General features: G+C 30.9%; 4 protein-coding genes across 4 annotated transcripts; 3 read left to right on the top strand and 1 right to left on the bottom strand.

The window, feature by feature from the left end:
* Positions 1 to 1,049: 1,049 nt before the first annotated feature.
* LOC132922559 (transcription initiation factor IIA subunit 1) lies at positions 1,050 to 10,331 on the top strand. The gene is made up of 3 exons (XM_060986133.1): positions 1,050 to 2,025; positions 3,713 to 3,993; positions 10,165 to 10,331. The coding sequence occupies exons 1-2, from the start codon at positions 1,329 to 1,331 to the stop codon at positions 3,973 to 3,975; spliced, it is 960 nt and encodes a 319-aa protein (XP_060842116.1). The 5' UTR covers positions 1,050 to 1,328; the 3' UTR covers positions 3,976 to 3,993; positions 10,165 to 10,331.
* Positions 10,332 to 15,835: 5,504 nt separating this feature from the next.
* LOC132921206 (uncharacterized) lies at positions 15,836 to 18,478 on the top strand. Its single transcript, XM_060984081.1, has 2 exons — positions 15,836 to 16,660; positions 18,202 to 18,478. The coding sequence occupies exons 1-2, from the start codon at positions 15,872 to 15,874 to the stop codon at positions 18,268 to 18,270; spliced, it is 858 nt and encodes a 285-aa protein (XP_060840064.1). The 5' UTR covers positions 15,836 to 15,871; the 3' UTR covers positions 18,271 to 18,478.
* On the bottom strand, positions 18,273 to 19,190 carry LOC132921207 (uncharacterized). Its single transcript, XM_060984082.1, has 2 exons — positions 18,822 to 19,190; positions 18,273 to 18,751 (listed from the first exon to the last, which is right to left on the bottom strand). Exons 1-2 carry the CDS (start codon positions 19,072 to 19,074, stop codon positions 18,513 to 18,515), a joined length of 492 nt encoding a protein of 163 aa, XP_060840065.1. The 5' UTR covers positions 19,075 to 19,190; the 3' UTR covers positions 18,273 to 18,512.
* Positions 19,191 to 19,414: 224 nt separating this feature from the next.
* On the top strand, positions 19,415 to 21,567 carry LOC132920782 (uncharacterized). Its single transcript, XM_060983444.1, has 2 exons — positions 19,415 to 20,037; positions 20,702 to 21,567. The coding sequence occupies exons 1-2, from the start codon at positions 19,653 to 19,655 to the stop codon at positions 21,181 to 21,183; spliced, it is 867 nt and encodes a 288-aa protein (XP_060839427.1). The 5' UTR covers positions 19,415 to 19,652; the 3' UTR covers positions 21,184 to 21,567.
* Positions 21,568 to 23,085: the final 1,518 nt, after the last annotated feature.

Below are 23,085 nucleotides of genomic sequence, written 5' to 3'. Positions count from 1 at the left end.
CCTCTTTTCATTTGTACGCGTATCGTATGGTTATTAAAATATATTACTTAAAACTGTAATACTAAGTAGTCGTAACAAAAACTGGTGAATAATATGGAATAGGACGTGACTTAATCTCTCGATTGAAATCGTAGAGCGAAGATAACTTAACTCGACTGAGATGCAATATATGGCTATTACTTATTAGATGAAGAGTTTTATATGGCACTGTGCGCAGTGAGTGTGCAAAATCAAACATTACGTTTTGTCCTGTTGTTCTATACATTTTCATCGCTCGGAGTGTAGGTGGCACTATAATAATATATTATTCTTACTAAAGAGATTGAGACCGTCGCGTCGGGTAGATGACGTGATATAGATGTACGTGCGATGTGCGCGTCTCCACAATACGATGACGACACGGCACCTGGATAATTAAAATTCTCATAAAACGGCCGTCGGCATTATACCGTAAATAGATCGTCGGACGAGAACAATATGAAAATTGTAACGATCGAATCGACCTAAATAAAAATATTAGAAAAAAATTGAACCTATAACTACTATGATAGTAATATTGTATTCATGTGGTAATAATAATTATTTTCGGTTTTACATTCGTTGAACTTTTTTTTTTTTTTTTTTTTAATTGGATCGGTCCGCCATATTATCCATAGCGTGGAACTGTCGTCGTTAATGATGGCGATGATGACGGTGATGATGATGATTGTGATGTTAATAATAATAATAATAATACGCGGATTGCGTGCGTACGAGTGTGGAGCACACCGTGAAAATAGCTATTAACACCGATCGGTCGGTTTCGTGCGTCAAACAATAATGTGTGTGTATATAATATTACACATATTTCCATTGCAAGTATGACACGGTCTTACTCTATTACTATGGTCGTCGAGAAGAAGAGTAGACGTGTTATTATTATTATTATTATTTTCGTTTATCATTCTAACGACGGTAGCTGTGGTGGCGGCGGCGGCGGCGAAGGTGGTGTGTAGACCGTGTGGTGTTTGCAGTCTTCTCGCCGCGGCGCTAACAATCGAGGCACAGTAAACCGTTGGACCGGCAAAACGGCGGCGGCGGGCGGCGATCTTCGGGTTTGTGGAGGGACACCGCCGGGCGGGGAAGAGGGGAGAGCGATTTTCCGACGTCGGCGGGCCGCGCTGAAGACGTCGGCCAGTCCCGTGTCGGAACGCTCTTGCCGTGCATCACAGCCGCCCGAAATATTCGTTTTCGTCCGTTTTCCGCGCACAAATACGTCGCCGTTAACGTCACCATGTCGTCCGAAACGTCTCGGCGACACCAACGGCCGTGACCGACAGCTCGCGACAATGACCGCTGCGATGCCACCGCTCGTGCTGGTACTGGCGCTGCTGCTGACCGCCGCAGATCGGGTTTGTCCCGCGCTCGACGGCGGATCCGCGGCCGTCCACCCCGAAGCGGCCGCCACGGCCACGGGCGTCTGGTCCAAGTTCGGGCTGGTCGTCCAGAAGCACGCGGCCGGCCAGTCGACGCCGCACACAACAGAGACGTCGGGCATAATCATGAGGGCCCCCGACCCCCCGGCCACCGGCGTTGGGCCACCACTAGCGTCGCCGACCATCTCACCTACGGCCCTGGGTAAGTCGTGGACACAGATATCCGTCACGCACCCGCCGCCGCGACCTCCGTCCCACTCGCCGGTAAAATCTGCTACCGCGACCACTGCCAAGTCTGTGGTGGCCACCAGCACGCACGACGCCCGCCGGGACATACCGTTCAGGTATCAACCATTGATGAGCACCACCAAGCCGATGATCACCATCACCTTCCCGCCACCTCGCTTGTCCACCGCCCGGCCGACCATCGGTACGGAGGAGGTGACCTCCAAGCGGGTTAGGCAGTACGAGGACGACGATGACGATGACGATGACGACGACGACGATGAAGACGAGTATGACGTGGACGACGACGACGATCATGAGGATAAAGGTGAGGAAGAAGAGATTGAAGAGATCGTCGAAGTACAACACATCGACTCGTCCGACGGTGAGTAAAAAACGCGCCTGATGGGCTTGTTTTATTTTATTTTACTTTGGCTAGGCAGATTACAATATAAAACAATCTCCCAAAAAAGTATTCAATAACTTTGAAAAAAAAACGCTAGACCCACGTATATCTAATGTTACACAGCGGTGTCATCATCATATAATATATTATGTATCATATATTTATTATATTTTGTGTATAAATTTGAGTCAAAGTCAATGACGTTATGGATGACTTCGTATAGGCATTCATCCGATAAATTGCGTCTGATGCGAAAAAACGTTGGACGGTATTTACTTTCAATAGCCTGGCTATATGAAATCCGTTCAAATCGTCATTATTGCTATAGTCGCTAAAAGAAAACAATATGATACCCATTAAATGTGTTCGTTGTTCGTTAAATGCACGATATCGAGTTGTGGTTTCGTCCTTGGACACGGTACTGATTCGATAAACCCTTGCGTTAAGTATATTATGGTTCATTTGACGATGGTTTATTATTTGTTTAATATATTATTTATATTATAATATATGAAGGGAAAACACATATCGAAGACAGTGTTTTTTTTTCTAAAATATGTATTACCCATGGTTGATTGCCTCGTCCGGTCTGAAAATCGGTAAACATTGACCACCATCGAACGTAATCGAGTTTTGGTGCAATGTTTATAGTCGAGGGTGCTCCATCCCTCAAGAACAAATTACCAGTAAATGTAAAGTGTATAATGAAGCATATATCCGAGACAAATTTGTATTATAATAATGTAAAACAATTATATGCGTCACTTCAGACGATACCATTTAAATATAACATTGTGTATTTTCGTTTGACAAACCCCGACACATTACCCGTGAATCAGATTGTGTCTGCCACAGAAAATCCGAGTATGACATACCCCAGTCGACGTTTCAGCGACGAAAATATTATTTTAATATTATTACGAAGATAGTAAATTGGTCTTCTGCAGTATAATAGTTGAATAAACGAATGATAAATAGAATCATAAGTCGACAATGATTCGACTCGCCCGAAAGTCAACGATGATTCTACTTTCTAAAATCATCTTCCATAATGTGCAGTGCAAAGCGAATTTGAATGTTTTTATTTAGAGTAGGTATACCCATATTTGTATATATATATATATATACCATAAATAAAATTAAATACTATTTACTAGAATTCTGAAAAACGTTGCTGCGATGACGTAGCATGTTGGCGGCCGATGAATATTATAAAAATAAAATGCCATCGTAAGCGACGAATAATTACGGACATCTTTCATGCAGCAGGTGGTAGAATAATACTGCGATGGGCATAAAACGCGTGTAGAACAGCACGATTATACGACTTTATGCACTTAATAAATATATATAATTTAGGCCACGTGTTTTATTTTTGGTTCGTTTATAAATCAAAATGGAATTAGTAATTGCGGCACATGACGTAAATACACTTTGTGTATGTAAATCGGAATATATAGGTATTGTTCATACCGGTCATCTCCTTAATGAACCATGGAGAGACCGCCAGCAATAAATATGTGTATATTCATACTACAATTCAAAATCCAGTAAAGTGTTCATTTTTCAATAGTCATCTTACAGTGTATTAGGATATCATTATGATTATTATTTGTATTTCATGGCCTCGCTGAAGGATACTTAATATGTTTGTGGTTTTACGCAGGTTACGGAGATGAAAAGCCAGCAATCGTCAAAAAGAAACGCAGACGAAAAAAGAAAGGCAAAAAGCACAAGCCGTTCAAAGTGAAGGATTTCAAAAAACTAAAAAAATTTATGCTGCCACTGCTGTTGGCGTACAAGCTCAAGTTTTTCACGCTTGTGCCACTAATGTTGGGTGGACTGGTGCTGATCGTGGCCACCACTGGTTTTGCTGGATTCTTTTTCGCGCTGTTCGCAGTTGGGTTGGGTCTCAAGGGACACCATTAATGGATCTTCAAGAAAATGGTATTTATAATAATTAGAAATGCCGTACAGTAAATAAAAGTACATTGTATTCTACAATTATATTACTCCACAACGTTTTTATAGGTTTCCTATGTAAGGGTACTTATACGTTTCATAAATTGTCACGTATTATATACTGAAAACAGAATTCATGATAATTTAAATAAATTATAGATCGATTCAATAAACCATATTATAGCAAGTCTTGTATAACTATTTTTTAAATATAAGAAAAAAATAAGTTTTTATTAACTTTATATTTTGCCATACCACGATAACATAATTTCGTAAACTCGCTTATCTTAGTGAATAATAAAGTTAAAATATGACATTATTATAAATATATCAAATAATTATAACTTATAATGGACATTAGTATTTAGAAAATTAAATATAGGTATAAAAATTAAATAAAAATATAAAAATTAAGTATTAAAAATGATGATAAATAAATATTGCACAATCAACATTGTATATATTTGATAAACATTGTGGCTATAAATTTAATTGTGTTTTGTTTTGTCTTATTAATATTAATAATCATATCTATAAATAAATATACATTTTTGAATTTTCTCAATTGTCATATACGTAAAAAAGTAAATGAAAATTATTGCACATAATACCATTCTATACATATGATATTATTAATATATTAATTTTTTTAATATAATATAATATTAAAATAAATATTATGTATCAACTATATAGATGCTTTTAAAACTTAATATTTTCAATTGAAAACAACTGTATTAAAATTTTGTTTGTACCAAAAATTATTTTTGAGTTTTATTAAATTGGTTTCGACAGATTTAAAATTTAATACTTTATAAATCTAATATATTTAATCTAAGATAAACAGTTAATAATATCAATTGATAAGTTGGTAATAAAATAAATAAATATTGCAATATTAACAAAATATATATATTTAAATTAATAAGAAAATATAAATATAATATTATGTTTTTAATTCAAAATCATTAATAATATTCATAAAAGGTAATATAACTACAGCGTACTGCTTTAGTTTTCGACTGTTTAAATATAAATCATTTTAACTGGATCAATATTATATAATATTATATTATTGTACTTACTATTTTGTTTTTACGTGTTCACAAAATAAAATCACTCAAACTCAAAAGTTTAGCTTATAAAAAAAAAAATAAAAGTTTAAAATAATTAGGTCATGAAATATTTTTGATGAATCGACCACATAAATTAAAATCAGTATGAATACATAAAAAGACATTATGATTAAAATGCCTAAAATATGAGTTTATAAGTGCAGTATTAATTAAGTATCATTATATTAATTTTATATGAGTGAATATTTAAAGAAATTGATTTCTACCGTCACTAGGTTAATATGATAGATAATTTAATGCTTGTATACTAATGATGCCCGAATTAATATTTATTTAATGTCATCACTTATAGATTATCGGTTGTATAAGGAAAAAAAAACGTTCTGTTATTTGAATACTTTCTGCGTTACAAAAGATTTAAATTATAATATATAATTTTATGATCGAATTTTCAATTCATATGATAGGTATTAGTTGGCTTATAATAGTTATTTTTTTAGAATTTTAGGTCTGGATAATTTAATTTGAGAGGATAATTGCATGTGTATACTCAAATACGTGCTACAAAAAATAGAAAATTAAACACTAAATTGATCACATTAGTGCTTCGCGAAAACTCAACCTCAACCTATTATGAGCTTACTACTTGCAATACATTATTTAATTGTGTTAGAAAATCCGATTCTTTTATTACATGATATTTTAATATTTATTCAAGTACTTTTTATTAAAATTATATGTTATATAATTTAATAAATAATAAATAAATAATAATATTTAATAATATTTAATATATTATTGATATTATAAAATATGTGTAATTAACATTGTTAATTAATAATTATATTCGTTTATTTTTGAAAATAATATTTTGACACCATATTTACGGAGTAGTCTTGTATAAGAATAATTCCTACTTCATATATATAGCTATTATTGTATGAAAGGAAATAATACTATTGAATTGAAAAATATGATATCTTACAGAAAAAATTATTCTTTATATTTTTATCAGAATGTTTGATAGTTTATTTTTTCTTTTTTTAAATATTAGAAGAACCATTACAGTAAATACCGAAATTAGAACTATTTTAATTTGATGAAAAGTAGTGATTTTAGCTTATCACCTTTTACCCACTCGTCGCCGTCTTTAGTGTAGATAATAAAAAATCAAAATATAGTATGTAAAATCATTATTTAAACGTAGGTATATTAAGATATTAAGTGTTTCTGAATAGAGTTAGAATCATAATAAACATGAATTATTTAGACAATAACTAATAAACCAATCAAATGTTAAGTGAATATGGATTTTATGGGTGATAGGCATTTTTTTAATATTTTTTATGATCATAAAATATGTTTTTCTTGTAAATTATTTCTCTGATAATCTAATAGATTTTTTCAATATTGAAAAACGACAGTAAAAAAATTATAATCATAGAATCACTTCGGCATATAAATATTTGATTCTCTTGGTTTAGTTCTGGTCTATTTAACACCTCATCGGTTGTATTTGCACGACCTGGATTTACATTATATTTTGTATGCCATTCATAATCCAACACTATTATTTTGCAAAACATTATAATATATAATATTAGCATGATAAATATACACATTTCATTGTACTTGCATGTATGAGCATTATAATATAATAATATTTAAAATACACCACTATACTAGCGAACCTACTAACGTTAATATATTATAAGGTTTTCTCTTTGATGAAAAAGCACGTCATGTGCTCACTGCTCACGTTTTTACATATGCATAGTAGGCATGTGTATACAAATCAAAAATCTGATTAACCGAATTAAATATGTGTGCGCGCAAACATTTTTAGACCATTAAAAAAAAATAAAAAAATCTATCAATCAAATTTAAGAACATGTTTCTCTCACAGACATTTATCCATTATACCTTATGTTAAGATTTATACTAGGTATAAGTCTAAATTTTAAATGGCAGTCAATTTATTTTGTTGATATTAAAATGTTTTTTCAAATAAATTATCTTTTGAAACGGTAATAATAATTGTTTATTTTGTAAATCCAATCAAACGTGAATTTTGGCAAAAAAATGCATATTTATAGATTTAATTAAAAAAAATATGTTTTTATAATAATTACATATTATAAAAAAAATTCAGCAAATTATTAAGTACTAATAAGTAATAACTTAATTTGATAAATAAATATAATTTTTCTTTTTTAATTAAAGTAACATTGTTAGAAGAGCGTCAGAGTTAGTATAGAGTATTTAAATCAATAGTTGAACGGATGGTAATATTGTATTTTTATAGTTTACAAATATTATAAATTATAAACATATAAATGTAAACTAAAATAAAATGAATATAAATATTTTACTGCAACGGATAGATAACTCACAATTACCAATATATTTAGATAATAATGATACAATTTGGAAAAATATATTCTAATTAAAATCAATATATCTCAGTTAATACTATCTCAATAATTCTAACCACAATAATAAATATTTAGTGAACTTACTAAAGATATTTGATTATTATTTCAAGTACAATTATTATATAAGTATTTAAATTTGAATCATTATAAAAATAAAAATGTGTTTTGTGCGAAACAATTGGTTCCAAATAAAATATGGTCAATTATACTCACCTATTTAGTTATAATTGTATTTTCTTAGAAACTCGTCAATATATTGTTTGTTTGATATGTATATTGTATATGTATATTTTTATCGATACCTATGTATTTAAATTCGAATATTATTATACTAGCGTGAAAACGTTGATGTGCTATTTATAAATTACAATCGTGCCAAAAACGATTTCACTAATATTGCCATGCTTAATTTGGTCTTTATGAAATATTGAACTGAATAATAATAATAATTATTAAAAAATACACCGAAATCATTATCATTATAATACTGTCCGTCGTATGGACACGATATGGGTTGTGGACGTTATGGTAATCATCGTTTGTACAATTTGTCATGATTTTTAACACCATATAATTTCTATATACATTACATTTATTATTTGAAATATAAGATATTTTTATAATAGTTTAAAATTGAACATTTTTAATAACGTCAATTAATTATAATATGTTTCGATGAAGTCTACAGTATATTATTTAATTATTAATTATTATTATTATAGTTCTAGGTATAATATTAGTATTAATAAGTTTTATTTACCTATATATTAATAAGTATATTTATAAATATAAACATGGTCTAAACGTGAGCAGTTCTATATGTAACTCAAACTTTCATGATACAAACTTGCTGTTTCCATAGTTTCAACTTCAGAGGTAGGAATATTAGTCGACTACGACTCCCACAATATATTCGTCTTTCATCGAATTTTTATTCAAAAACAAGAAGCATATTTATGTGATAAGTTTCTCCATTAAGTATTTATTTAATTTTTTTAATTTTTTTTTTTATCCAATAATATAAAAAATCATTACAATTCCACGATATAACCCATTTCATCATATTATAGTGTAATACAAATGTGTACGATTAAAGACAAAAAAAGGGTGACTAAGGGATTGAGATAAGTCATTTGTGACGAACATTATAAATCCTGAAGTCAATCACAAGTCTATTAAAGTTATCCGCAATAGACGGTTTTTTACGACTATATTATATGGTAGAATGCGTTTGAATGACAATCAAAAATCTGATGAAAGGTATAAGGTCTTTTTCTATAATTTATTACTTTCAATTGTCTTAACAATTGTTTAAACAATTAACATATTGATTAATATTTTTAAGGTGTAATATTTTACATCGCTATAACTCACTTTAAAATTATAAAATCAATAAAAGCATATATCATTTTCTATATAATATTCTTACCTTTAAATTTAATAATAGGTAAATTTTCTCTGATATTAAAGCTAACATCACAAAATGTGTTTTTCTGAACGCAAATTTGTTATAATTTCCTCTTAAAATCTTTCTGCACAGTTAAAATAATAATCCAGTCAGAAGTTATATAATACATAATATACTATTTGATGCTTGTGGGTGTGAAGAAAAGTGGAAGTTAGTTATGGGAAGAAAATAAAAATTAGGCCGCTTGATAAAATATTATCATTTTTTTATTTATTATTCATAGTCGATGTAGGTTACTTGCTGTGAATGTTATTTGTCACGGAATAAATTAATTAGCCCGAATACTCTTCCCACTGTATCTATCCGAGCATCGACGTTATTCTTCCGACGTGATTCGATTCGGACATCGTGTGATAACCACGCAGCACTAGGGGGATGGAAGGGGCCCAAAGATGAAGAATCGTATAATATAGTTGAGGCCGCGTGCGTCGTTAATCAATTATCATAATATTATACACCTTCAAACTGACGTGTTAAGAAATTACACACAGACATACTTATAAAGTTATAACAGCTACTGTAATATTATAATATACTGTCCGTATTATACTTAATATAATACCATATTAAGTAGTATAATGCGAGCTAATTATTTGGCATTGTTATTATTATTATTTATATTTCGCTACCGATTACTTATATATTTTATATATAGGTGCAATGCACACGTTTACACACCGTTACGTGTTTCATCGCGTCTGTTCATGTATTTTATTACAACGGTCAATGTTAATATGAATAGGTAATAATATAAGTGTAGGTGCATACAAATTATACTTTATACTATGTGAGACATCGTCGTATCTTATGCATATTATGATTATTATTATTATATACTTATACCGAATCGGGTTGACGGGACGGACGTGCGGTGTGGGTTCCCATGTCCACGAGAATTCCGACGATTCAGTTACGCGATGTTCTACGACTGCAGTAGAATGTTGATGATGGTCGTTGGCCGTTGTTGTCGTCGTGTTAAAAAGTGTGACGCAGAAACATATAAGAATAATTTATGGAAAACGACAAAAAAAAACACTCCACGCATATACGCGTCTAGTATTGTCTCGTAATTGTTATGCTATATTCCTTATAAAAATAAAGATAGTTAATATTTATTATATTATATATTATGTACAATGTACATGCTATGATGACTGATGAACGAATCCATTTTTAGGTTTGCGGCGTACGCGACGTCTGTATACAACTATGCGTCGTATTGAAGACGTGCAAGAGGATGCAGGACGATGACATTGACTCGTCAGCGGACACACAAAATACAAAAAGAAAGGAAAACACAAACAAAAATATACAAAAAAAAAAAAAAAAAAAAAGAAAATAAAATATAACGACAAAAAACGAGTTATGAGACGCGACAAAATACATAATTATATATTATTATATGTATAGCAAATATAATTCGTTCATATTATTATTGTTATCAAACCATTGACATACTATATATAATATCCATGTATTGCTCAAGTCCGATTGTACTATCTACCTGTATCAACGATATATTCACAGTGCAAGATACGGTTTTAAATTCATTTTTTTTTCTCCTATTGTTCTATTTGTATTTCGTATTTTAGACATAATTCATATTTTACATATAAACGACATGTCGATCAACGTGCATAGTTTTAACGCAATATTATTGTTATGATTAAATTAAATTATTTATTTATTAGTATCATTAATGTGTAAATATAGGTATAATGTTATTATGCAAAAAATGTAATTGTGTAACGACGCATTGTACAAACGATATAACATTATTATTAGAGCATATTTATTACTGATGTTATCAGGATATATTTTTTTTATTATTATTATTATTGTCGAAAATTATTTATCTATTATTCTTATAAGTATTGGGTGTAACGAAAAAATTATGACACATTTCGAATTAACTCGTCATCGCGTCTTCGCGGTTTGACACACGACAAAATAATATCGCGGACTGAATGCCATTGCCATGATATCGTAATTATTATACTATTATACAATCATCTGATATTTGTGTCCGCTGCGTTATTTGACGTGAATTGATTCGAACATTGTCATAATTTTATCGATCATAATGTTATGTTATAATATTTATTATATATCTATGTTTTTCTTTACGTTTAACAAAATATACATAACGTGTACTAAATAATAATGTATAATTGTATAAACACTACATATGCAAAACGAAATTATTTTTTAAATACTAAAACACTATAACTAAAATATTGTTTTAATTTAAAAATGAAATTCCAGCAATCTAAGCACAATTTAAATATACAATTTTAAGTACTAAATAAAATAAGTACTTAATAGATATAACATATTAAGCAAAACAATTATTAAACGTAATAGTGATAATTAATATGACTATACTCTTTTGAAACTATACAAATTTTAAATAACAAATATTGAAATATATGTTTTACAAAATGAAGTTTTAATTTCTATTAATTTATTATACTACCTATTAGTATTGGTAAAAAGTAGTTAATTGTTTTTATAATATAAAATAACATAAAATAATATAAACGATATTGTTCATAAATTATCAATAGCTAAATAGTATTTAAATAATTAATAATAATCACTATAAAGCCTATCCACATAAATAAAATAACAGAATATTTGCTTTAACTGTTAGATATTTTTAATATTTTTATAGTTATATTAGTACAAAAATCTTGTGTTAAATTATTAATTAGTAAAGTAACTTTTCTTTTGTACAGTTTATACACAACTAAATATCATTATATTGAAATACCTAGTAATAGTGAGGTTAAATTATAAAATAATATATTATTTCCCTATAATAAACCTAATTAATATCAATATAAAATGTAGCAATATACATTATAGCTTAACTTGATTTAAATTATTATACAGTTTTGTTCGCATTATTTGAATCTAATAGTTCTACAAGAGAAAAATGATCATCATAATGTGATTTGCAATTTGTTATTAAATGTATAAAGTATTCATTTTATAAATAGGATTATTTTTTGTTTTGTAGGTAGGTATATAAGATAATAATTTTAAATTATAATATTCACACAGTTATACATTATATATTATTGGTATAAAATTATAAAACAATACAAATACTAGATTAGACAGATACTTACAATCAAATTATTATAATAAATAATATATTATAGGCTATAAATAACAGATTATCATTAAAACTAAATAGTGCTTATATTTTAATATTTGACTATATTGTATGCCTTTTATTTAAAGCATTATATTAAATCTAACTAAATAAATATTCAATTTTGAATGTTATCAATTTATTCAATTTTTATTAATAGTTAATGAAGTTTCAACACAAAATAATTGTATCTCAAATATTTTTTAGAGAGGAATGAAACAAAAAATAAATAAATAAAACATTTTTAAACAAATTAAAAATATAACAATATTAACAATAACAATAACAGAAACACATAAACCACAATATGTAAAGAAAATACAGTTAAATGTTTAAACCTATATGATGGATAAAACTAAGGATGTCTTTTATTATTGAAGGAAAGAGGATAATGCCGGAAAATTTGAGATTAAAATAGTACACAAATTAATTTAGATGAATTCTTAGTGTGAATAAGAAAAACAATTAGTGAGTAAAAATCATATGTGGCCCCCGCTAAAGTTAGGTAGGATACATTATTGACCGTATTAGGATTCATAGGGTAGATCTTAAAGCTAGTGCATTACCTGGATTATTTTACTATGACAGTCCAACAAATGATAAAAATATAAAATATATTATTGCTACTACAATGATAACCTATAAATAACATTTGATACAAATTAGATATATTAATATTACAATATCATATTGCATTTGAATAATTAAATAAATATTTACCCTAAACATTGAATACATTATGCCTAAAAATAAATTATAAGCTATAACATTATTTAGAAACCTATAATAGATTACAACAATATATTATATCTTTATTGACTAGGTATTGTATTTTGTATAACAACATTTATCCGGATAATCCGTGTATCCAATCCGGGTTTTTTACATCACTAGTTTCGATAATATATCTAAGCTCTTGTAATCTTTTAAACTCAAATAATGTCCTTATAGTAAATTTCCTATAATAGGTACTCTAATAAAATATTTACACATTATAATATACCTTATCAAAATATGCATGCATCGTTATACATATAATATAGTCTTAGACAATTAAAGTAAATCATGTTAAAATATTAATATATAACAACACGTTTTAAGCTTCCTTTAATATTATCACGATATTATTTCGTTTCATTTTATATGTATTTTAAAATACTTTTTAATTGTTACATTTATCCTTAAATTGTTGACTTCACAAATTATTTCTTTTTAATCAATATAAATGTACATCATTACATACTAATTAGATAACTTGACATTATTATACCTAAATTAATAAATACCCCCAAATTTGAGTATTTTTTTGTATACAAGTATAACCCATTTAAAAGTTCAAGATAAAACTTTTATTTTGTGGTAGATAATATGAAGTGCAATACATTTATGAATTTCTTAATTTTATAACTTAAAATGTAGGAGAACAGATATACAAATTGCTAATATCTTAATGGCAATTTAAAGCTTGTTCCTTATTAAATATAACAAAACAGTAATAATAATTAATAGAATAATATACTTCATATAAAAATAATTTTATCTTAATTAATATTGTATAATGTATTAATGTATGATCTATTTAATTTCTTTAAATAATTAAAAATTGATTAATAATTTAAGCATTACATTATTTTTTTCACAAATTTGTAAATTGAAATTTTATAATTCTATTGGCATTAATTAAACTTAAAGTCACACCATGTAAACTAATAAGTGTAGATTATAGATAATTCAATTATTTTTGTTTATTTTAAATATTCCAAGTTATGTTTAATTTTTGTTTAATTAATGAGTAAATAACAAGATAGTTTACTCCAAATATAATTACTAGTTGCTCACTTAGCAATATATTTTTAGGTATTTTATAGCCATTATACCTAATATTATTCCTATAATAAAAATTAGATAGGTAGCTTTGTTGTATATGATTTTGGATATAATGCAACTAATTTATAGGCATTGTCGGTCGTTTCAATCGGTGATTTTTCTTTTCAGAGTTTTTCTAGATGATAAACCTCATGTAGTATAATACCTTTAATAGTAGTTTCAATATAATATATTATTATTATTATTTATTACATACCTATTTACATAACTGAAACAGCTATAATTGGTGCGACGAAAACCATTGAAAAATATTGTTTTTGAGATTATCATATTAAATATGTATCTATGATCTAGTTATAATGTTGATAATACTTTATTTCAAAAAAATAAAATAAAATAAAAACGTTAACGGAGACACAAAATATTTTTAAATAATATAATTTTATAAACAAGACATTATGCCAATTATGGCTATAATTTCAAAATAAAATTGATTTTAACCACTATCATAACCGTTATCAGCTAACTGTAGTTTACCGAATAAATCATATGTATGGGCGTAATATTTCAATAATCTAGTGTGAAAATCGATGAGCGTGAACCAACTACAATAATAGCCCATCCGTTTATAATACTATGAAAAAATATTTTAGTAATTAAAGTCATTAACTATAAATACTAGTATTCTCGTCGATTTAATGTTTTATATAATGTATTGTTACTTGTTAGTTTAATTATTCGACTTTGAATAATTAATGATTAATAATTTTTTAGACTATTAAGTTAATTACAAGCTAAGTACAATATTGTTAAGTGTCATTATATAAAAAAAAAACAGTTACCTTATCCAGCTATACTTCAATATGTGTCCCTTAAAGTAAAAATAAAAAGTTAGTTTTATACATTCGTAAGTATAATTTTATGATCCAAATTTCGTAATATCAATAACACACTAATAATTGGAAAGATTAAACCCAAAAATAAAATAAATAATTGTTTTATCATAATTCATAGTATTGTATTACAAGTAGATACAATTAAAAATAAAGGATTATTATTTACTAAGGAAACATCAAAAGAGTGTTTTAGTATTGAAAATCATTTAATAATAATAAAGTCCATATTCATAATTTAGATCATGAATAATAAATATTTCCAAATTAACCAACTAAAAAAATGAACATTTTTCCTGTCCAGTCCTACACTCTAGCTCAATCTCACCGAACATAATATTATGTTTTTATTCATCTGTATTTGTAGATATAATATATAACGCTCGAGATTGCCATTTGTAGTTCTACTTGTTTAGATAGTATATAAATTCTAAATTCCAAGCATTCATTAACGGCTATACATTAAGAACATGATAGATTTGTGTATGCAAACTTATGGGCTAAACTTAAAAACGATATAAGAACTGCCAATAACAGTAATAAATTATTAATATTTTATGGTATTGCAGCCGAGATGGAAAAACGGGGCCTGAAATTTTTTTAGAAAAGCGTATATTTTGGCCTAAATCACACTGTCCGTCGCGCGTGAAACCATTTTTCTCTGCGGAGTATCTATACACAATACACACTTGATGATAATATGGAACCACGAACCCGATGACCGCTGCAAGTAGTTATAGGCCGTTCCGAACCGCCACGCGCGTCCCAATATGTTCGCGATCAGAACCGACCGCGAGATCCATTGTCTTGCGTCGATCTCGTTACACGTTTCGATTGTCCGACACGTCTGCCGGAAACCGCCGGGACACGTGACCATCGCGTCTGAGATGAGGCGCAGATCACAGTCTGCCGTATAAATATAAATACTCCCGCGTTATCGTTTAATTGTTCATTCGCCGTCAATCGTTTAATCGTTAATAGTCAACACCGTCGTCCGCGTCACGATGTCACCTCGGCTGTCGCTCAATACATTTTTGGTCGTGTTTAGCACGTCAAAGTTGTCGGCGTCGTTGTTACTGCTGTCACTGACACTTCAGCCACACCTGATAGCCACGGCGGCGACGCGTTACAACGCCGGCGGGCTGGCGGCCGCGCTGCACAACGAGGGCGAGAAGTGCGCGCAGTCCGCAGACCTGTGGCCGTGCCTCACCAGGACCGGTGCAAAAGTCGTTGCTGCCGTGGCCGCATATCCGGGCGAGATACCACTGATGGGCCAGTATTTGGCCGTAGTGCCGAACGGCCGGGCCCGGAACTTTGGCGACCATCGCGGAGATGGGCGACTGACGGCGTACAAAAACGGCACTTTGTCGTCGTGGCCGTCCACGTCGGTATATTCAAAAATCGCGGAATTCGCGGAGAAGAGATCGTTGAGGCTGTCTGTGCCCATGGACGCCGTCGCGTGGCTGATCGGCGTCACGACGTCAACGCTCGTCACCGGCGATGAAGGCCGGGGCAAGAAGGACAAGGGCGCGGGTGTGCTGATGCTCGGCGGCATGATGATGATCACCACGCTCATGTCCACCGCGTTCGGGGCACTGGCGCTGATGGCTGCCAAGGGACTGTTGACCAGTATTCTCGCTCTGATGCTTTCGGCGATGGCGGTATCGAAAAAGTCTGGCGGTCACGGCCACGCCAGAACCACGTACGAAGTCATTAACAACCCGGGACCTCACCAAGCGTACCAACAGGCATCAGATTACAAATTGGAAAACAGCGGGGCTGTTATATCAGACGTGAGTAAACATTAAAATATTGCCGTTATTATTTTCTATTATTATAAAATAAAACATAATATTGAAAATCACACACATCCAATATATAATCTGAAAATTAAATTTTTTTAACTCCACCCACCGACCGGTGTTCTGTACCGCCGTTTCGTTATCACCACGATTTTGATCAATTACTTCTTTTATTGCTATTATAAAAATGTTCCGTTTTTCAACGGATTTCAAAACTTTTCCTACGTTTTTCGAGTCCGTTCTATCCACATTAATGTAGCGTGCGATTTTTTTTAAGTCGTTCACTCGTTTGTATATGGTTTGTTCTCCGATCGTGGTCGTGTCGGTCGTCATCGTGGTAACAAAATAACTAAGGGCTGGTGTAACTCGATTTTAGGTATTTACGTATCTACAAAACTGTTAAAAATACAACAATCAAATACATATATATTATATACATAATATATCTATTCTAAATCGTTTAAAACTATTTTCTGTCCCTTAAGTATCAAAGAATACGATTATAATTCATAATAAAAGATTTCTATTTAAAATTCTTAGCCTAGTATTGAATGTGCCTATAGACCTTACAATTATTACCAATGTTTTATTTTATTTATTTGTTGTCATCGCCTTTGAAACAGTAAAAATGCTTAGATTTTTAACTTCAATATTTTCTAGTAGGTAGTAAAATAAATCCTTATACAGGCCGGTCCCTTTTTCGGGGGAAAGGTGATCAGAAGGAAACATCGTACACTCGTAAAATGTCATTGCTTTAAGTATAAAATCTATAAATATAATAACTTGTGAAAAAGTTGAAAATATTCCATACCTTACTCTAACCTCGCGATTTTTTACAGTGGTTACAAAAAAAATCGAAAGTACCTGTATTATTATAAAGGCAAAGTCAACATTTGTACAATTGTGTTTTAGCCTTATTATTAATAATACATCAAATAAAATATAAAAATCAATTAAATAATATAACAAAAGCATAATTATTTGTCAAAAACAATATACTATTTTCAATAATCATACTATAGACTATATTTCTATGTTACGCACAACAAAACAATCGGCGCCCACGTTGAATCGTAGTTACCGCTTAAACTCTATTCCAGCTTCGGCTATTATGTTATAAACCAAAATGTTCAAACAATTAATTCTTGTTGATTTTAATTCGATATCGAGTTAAATTTATAAAGTATATTATATTCACAATATAATATATAATGTATGTACATGGATATTATATCTTTAACGAGTATGCCAGTATTTATTTAAATGTTACTCATTGGTATATTATGGTACTATAAATACTAACTAAAACTACGGATTAATTATATACTTATTTACCACAATTATTATTTTTATTATTGTATAATAATATATAATAATAAATGAGTTATATATGGGCGGATTAAAAGTGTCCTTTTTTTTTATATAGGTCTTCATAGTAATAAAAAAAATAATTAGAACAGTAATTTAATAATAATTGATTAAACTAGATTTTAAATTTTAACACAATTTTATTTATTAATTTATATTTTTAGATCAATGCAGGTCAATACAATGCAGCTCAAACCGAACCTATTCAATATGGTAACCAACAATATGATTAAAATTAACAATAATTGAATTGTTCAAAACTCTAGTACTATAATATTAATCGATGGGTTAAACAAAAACGCATTATAAATTTAAATTATTTAATATGTATTAATGCATTTAATATATATATTTTTTTAAATTATATTCATTGTAATTAAATAAACTTCTAGAATGTAATATTATTTATTATATAAATATTGTTGATTGTGTAATAATTTATTAAAAATAAAAAAAATTTGGTAGTAAACGTATTTCACGTCATTAGGACTGTTATGTCATTACGAGAAGGTTTCTTCTTCGACGAGGATTCCGATGATTTCCAATTTACAGATATCAAAAACTTGGCGATGAATGTGAAAAGCAGTGCTTTTCCGAGCGTCACAGTTATCATATTCAAGAATATAAATATCACGACGAAAGTTGCCATTATGCTTCCGCCGACCATCATATTCATCGAACTGTTTTTGATTTTTTTCTTCTTCTTCCCTCGCCCTTAAAGTGAAACAAAATGTAAATAAAAGTCAAAAATGCAAATGAATTCGAAAAAAGTAACTGCGCTTACCTTCTGGTAGACTTGCTTTCGACTCTTTAAACGAATCAAGAATTCCAGTAGCGATCTTTTTTGGTCCTGTTCGGCTTAGTGAAGCATTATCAAAGAAGTCACTGACGTCAGTGATGGTATTGATAGTGTTGATGGCTGTGGCAACCTTTGGACAAGTCAAACAGGGTAGATCTTGCGCGTTAACGTGAGTGGCCTGTAACGACAGAGCCACAAACATCACAAAACTCAATATTCGTGACTTCATGACGGTCATCCCGTCGACTGCCGCGACGAAAATTGTACTGTGATATAGCGGGACGATTTTGAATGTGAGTTTACCATCGGCCGCCGCGTAAGTATCATAGACATAGGCGGGTGTTGTGGCTAACGTGCGTTTGCACGTTGCGGTCTGAAATCGTCACGCAAATCCAGACATGTAGGTCCTGATCGAAAGTATGTTTACAGTATATCTACAATATATCTACATATACCCATCACAATATATATATTATAGTATTAAAATACATCTACATGCACCTATAAATAATATATATTTATGTCATTTTGCGGCATTCGATTATAAATAATATCGCACGGAGTCCGCATCGGCAGATTCTGTTCATTAGTTTCGCGCGACGAGTCGGTTGTCCAATTAAAGACGGACGACAGAAAAAAAAACAAATATCAAAAACTAATCGAAAAATAGAAACGGCACACCACCAAAAGTTATATATACGCAGCGCGACGTCTGCAACCACATCAGTGCGAGTTTTGACTCATCCGAACGACAACCTGAGCGACCCGACCGTATTGTTATATTTATAATATATTAAACGTACTTTAACGTCGAACATGTCCGCCATTAAGTGGTGTCTCGTCGGGATCATGGTAGCCGTACGGTTGTCATCCGGTCAAAGTGATTCCATTCCGGAAAGGTCGTTCGGCGTGTTGCGATGCACTTCTGCGGATGGTCCGGGCACGTGTTTGTTCAAAGGCCTACTCAAGAATGCATTGCTGTACGCCGCGAGTCGAAGAGGAGACGTTTCGGCCGCCGCCGCCGCTGATGACAGTAAATTAGGCGACGGCGGCGGTGGTCTTCTCCAACAGCAGTCCAAAGGCATCGAGGAATACCTCATAGAGCAGATCCAAAATATATTTGGATTGTTTTCGTTTGGGTTCGATCTGCCATCCGAAGTCATCGCCCCGTGGTCCCTGCTGAAGTCATCTTTCCTCAACGGTGAGTTAACTGAATGTAACGTTATGCACATTACCATCGATAATCCTATCTATGTATAGTCGCGTTTCCACTATATAAGTTTGTGTGTACTTGCATGATAACGTTTAGCTGTGCGATTGATTGGTATCTATATTAAACAATTAAACAATTAGTATACTAGATTCTTATATAATATTCTTATTGTGCGACTAACCATGTTACCATGTTGTTGGGTACAACTCAACATTATTCGTGTACAAGGTACACATTTATTTAAAATAAACATAAATAGATGATAACATTATATGTTATCGACGATTATTAAGAATATTATTTATAATTATAATTTATAATATAATCACAGATACCTAGTTTAACATACCTAGTGAAACGTTTGCAGGATAACAGATCGTAGCGAGCGAAGTTAGTTCTATTAAACTTTTAAATGTTTATAAATACTTATTATAATTACCGACTTCACATAGTATGTTTTTTTTCACCATCATCTGTGACGTTTAAACGATTTAAAAATAGAATATTATGCTTTTAACGTTCACTGAATCGTGTTGATGATAATAAAAATATACATAATATATTATAGTACATAACACGATATTATTTTATTATATTACTAAAATAAATAATCGGACTTTATGTTTTCACCGAAACCGTATCCGGGTTGCAGGTAGAGGCAAAAAGAACAAGAACCTCGGTCCCATGCTTGCCGCCGGCGTGGCCGTGATGGCCGGCACTCTTCTGCCGTTGGCGTTCGGCGCGCTGTTCATGTTGGCCGGCAAGGCGATCATGACCAGTCTGATGGCCATCACGATTTCCGGGCTGCTGGGCCTGAAGTCCCTGTTCGGCAAACACGAAGCGGGCCACGTCAAGTCGTACGCTGCCCCACCGGCTCACTTCACCGAGGCGCAGTTCGAACAGGAGTTGGGCGTGTACAAGGGCCAGACCGAGGCCAAGATGCACAGCTCGTCGGCCAACTATTACGCGGGCGAGTCCAACCCTCCGGGCGCGTACTTCAAGGGCTCGCGGCCCACACAGCAACACAACCAACACGACGACGACGGCGGTCCCGACCAGCCGGCCGAGTATTACTCATCGGCGGCGGGCCCGATGGTGCCCAACAAAATCGCCGTGGTGGAGAAAAACGACTAGACGACTGCGATTTCCATACGGTTGTCGTGTTATATTGTATTAATTTATCGACGATCCACTTACGCGTATTTTTTTTTATTGTCGTTGTTGACGTTTTTGTCTATCGACACGATATACGATCGTCATTGTACATAAATTAATATAATAATATACGATTGTTGGGTACTTACGACGAAGCCCCGCGATAGTCGTTGTTTTCGCGTAAAACTCATTAATTTATTATAACTACAGAAGGAGTAGTGGGAAGGGAGGCCAAAAAGAACAAAAACAAGACTATACTATTATAATGTGTAATAATAATTTTCTATATAAGTAATAATATAATCTTGTAAACAATTATAATAATAATATTTATTTGTACAATAAAACGTTTAATATGTTATATATTATTAATTTATAATTTCCACACTTGGGTGACTTAAAGTCTTGATTTTTTTTTACACTGATCATTCATTTTTGTGAATAAGTCGTTCTTTACATTGCTAGATTATCCATGACAAAAAAAATATTTACCCGGTGTTCCTCTCGCTCCTGTACGGTACAACGACTGGATGTACTTGATCCTACACCGATACACGTAAGAATGGTATAAATTCATGGGTAAGAAAAGATACAGATATTCGGCAACTCATGATGTTCGTGTACATAATATTATGGTATTCAGGGTTACTGATACTAAGGTCATTGTATCATTATAGGAGTGGAAAAATCAACTATTAATTGAGTTTTCAAGGTATTTTAATGTTGTACATGCAATGTTAAGATTGATAAAAAAAATAAAATATAAGTATTAGATATTGAAATATGTGTAGTCAATATATATTATTACTATGGACTTGAAAGTATTTTAAAAGTAACAGAGTAATAATATAGTTACCTAGTAAATCTAAATCATATTAGATAAATAAGATAATGGTCATTGGACTACGTATAATTTTAAATTTTTTTTAACAATATGCATCATGAGTTCATAAATAGATTTCCTGAAATGACAACTACATTCTGACGAATTTGTTCGTTGTCCTAACGAATTTGGCAAGCTAGCAAGGTATACGTTTAAAGCCTCACGCATAACCTTCCTAAATCAAAACCATTACATCAGTATCAATTATTTGTATTTTTTTTTTATATATACAAATACAATGAATCAGATGCGTTTTATTTTAACTAAATAAACATAACTTTTTAAAACTTTACTATTATACTAGTTAGTACCTACATGACTACATATTATATAGGTAATATTTATTTGGTAACTGTTTTGTAAAATCTACAAAAATAAAAATAAACTGTTTTATTAAACAAAATATAATATATGATTATTGTATGGGACCATAAGGTAGTTAATTTATTATCATAATTAGTGACAGTTTCGGCGAGACTCCGGCGCCAAATTATAATAATGTATATAATTATATATACATAATTATATTGAATATTGTATATCCGTTCGTTTTATACCCAGTCCGAAGATTCTTATTGACGTGGAATCGCCTGTCTTAGTTGAAATACTTGTGCATACATTTTTTATTGTGATCACTAATCGCCACGTCATTAATTTATTATATTTTGCATAGGCCCGAATCGCCTCTCGTAATTATATTACGTATGCTCGAATCACCACTATTTATTATAATATTGTAAATGTGAGTTTTTTTATTATTGTTTTATTTATTATTCTTGGTTGTGTCGAACCAGCAATGCATTATATATATTTTTGCTTGTTGGGCCAAAAGGGCCTTTAATCTATTATTTATTATTATTTTATTATACCATATATTTTATTACCGTATCAATTGTGTTACCATTTATTATTGCACCTTTGTCAATTACTTTTAATTATTTTTTGTCGATTATATAATTACACATACATATATACATACTTAGATACAAAACATCTAT

This window comes from Rhopalosiphum padi, chromosome 2, assembly GCF_020882245.1.
Source record: "Rhopalosiphum padi isolate XX-2018 chromosome 2, ASM2088224v1, whole genome shotgun sequence".
Lineage (NCBI taxonomy): Eukaryota > Metazoa > Arthropoda > Insecta > Hemiptera > Aphididae > Rhopalosiphum > Rhopalosiphum padi.
The sequence above is the reverse complement of the archived record's forward strand: the minus strand, read 5'-3'. Positions and strand labels throughout refer to the sequence as shown.

Coding starts and splice junctions, on each gene's coding strand:
- LOC132920782 (XM_060983444.1), top strand. CDS start 19,653: ATGTCCGCCATTAAGTGGTGTCTCGTCGGGATCATGGTAGCCGTACGG. Junction 20,038..20,701: donor GAAGTCATCTTTCCTCAACG/GTGAGTTAACTG, acceptor TCCGGGTTGCAG/GTAGAGGCAAAAAGAACAAG.
- LOC132921207 (XM_060984082.1), bottom strand. CDS start 19,074: ATGACCGTCATGAAGTCACGAATATTGAGTTTTGTGATGTTTGTGGCT. Junction 18,752..18,821: donor GAAAGCAAGTCTACCAGAAG/GTAAGCGCAGTT, acceptor TTTCACTTTAAG/GGCGAGGGAAGAAGAAGAAA.
- LOC132922559 (XM_060986133.1), top strand. CDS start 1,329: ATGACCGCTGCGATGCCACCGCTCGTGCTGGTACTGGCGCTGCTGCTG. Junction 2,026..3,712: donor ACACATCGACTCGTCCGACG/GTGAGTAAAAAA, acceptor GGTTTTACGCAG/GTTACGGAGATGAAAAGCCA.
- LOC132921206 (XM_060984081.1), top strand. CDS start 15,872: ATGTCACCTCGGCTGTCGCTCAATACATTTTTGGTCGTGTTTAGCACG. Junction 16,661..18,201: donor GCGGGGCTGTTATATCAGAC/GTGAGTAAACAT, acceptor TTATATTTTTAG/ATCAATGCAGGTCAATACAA.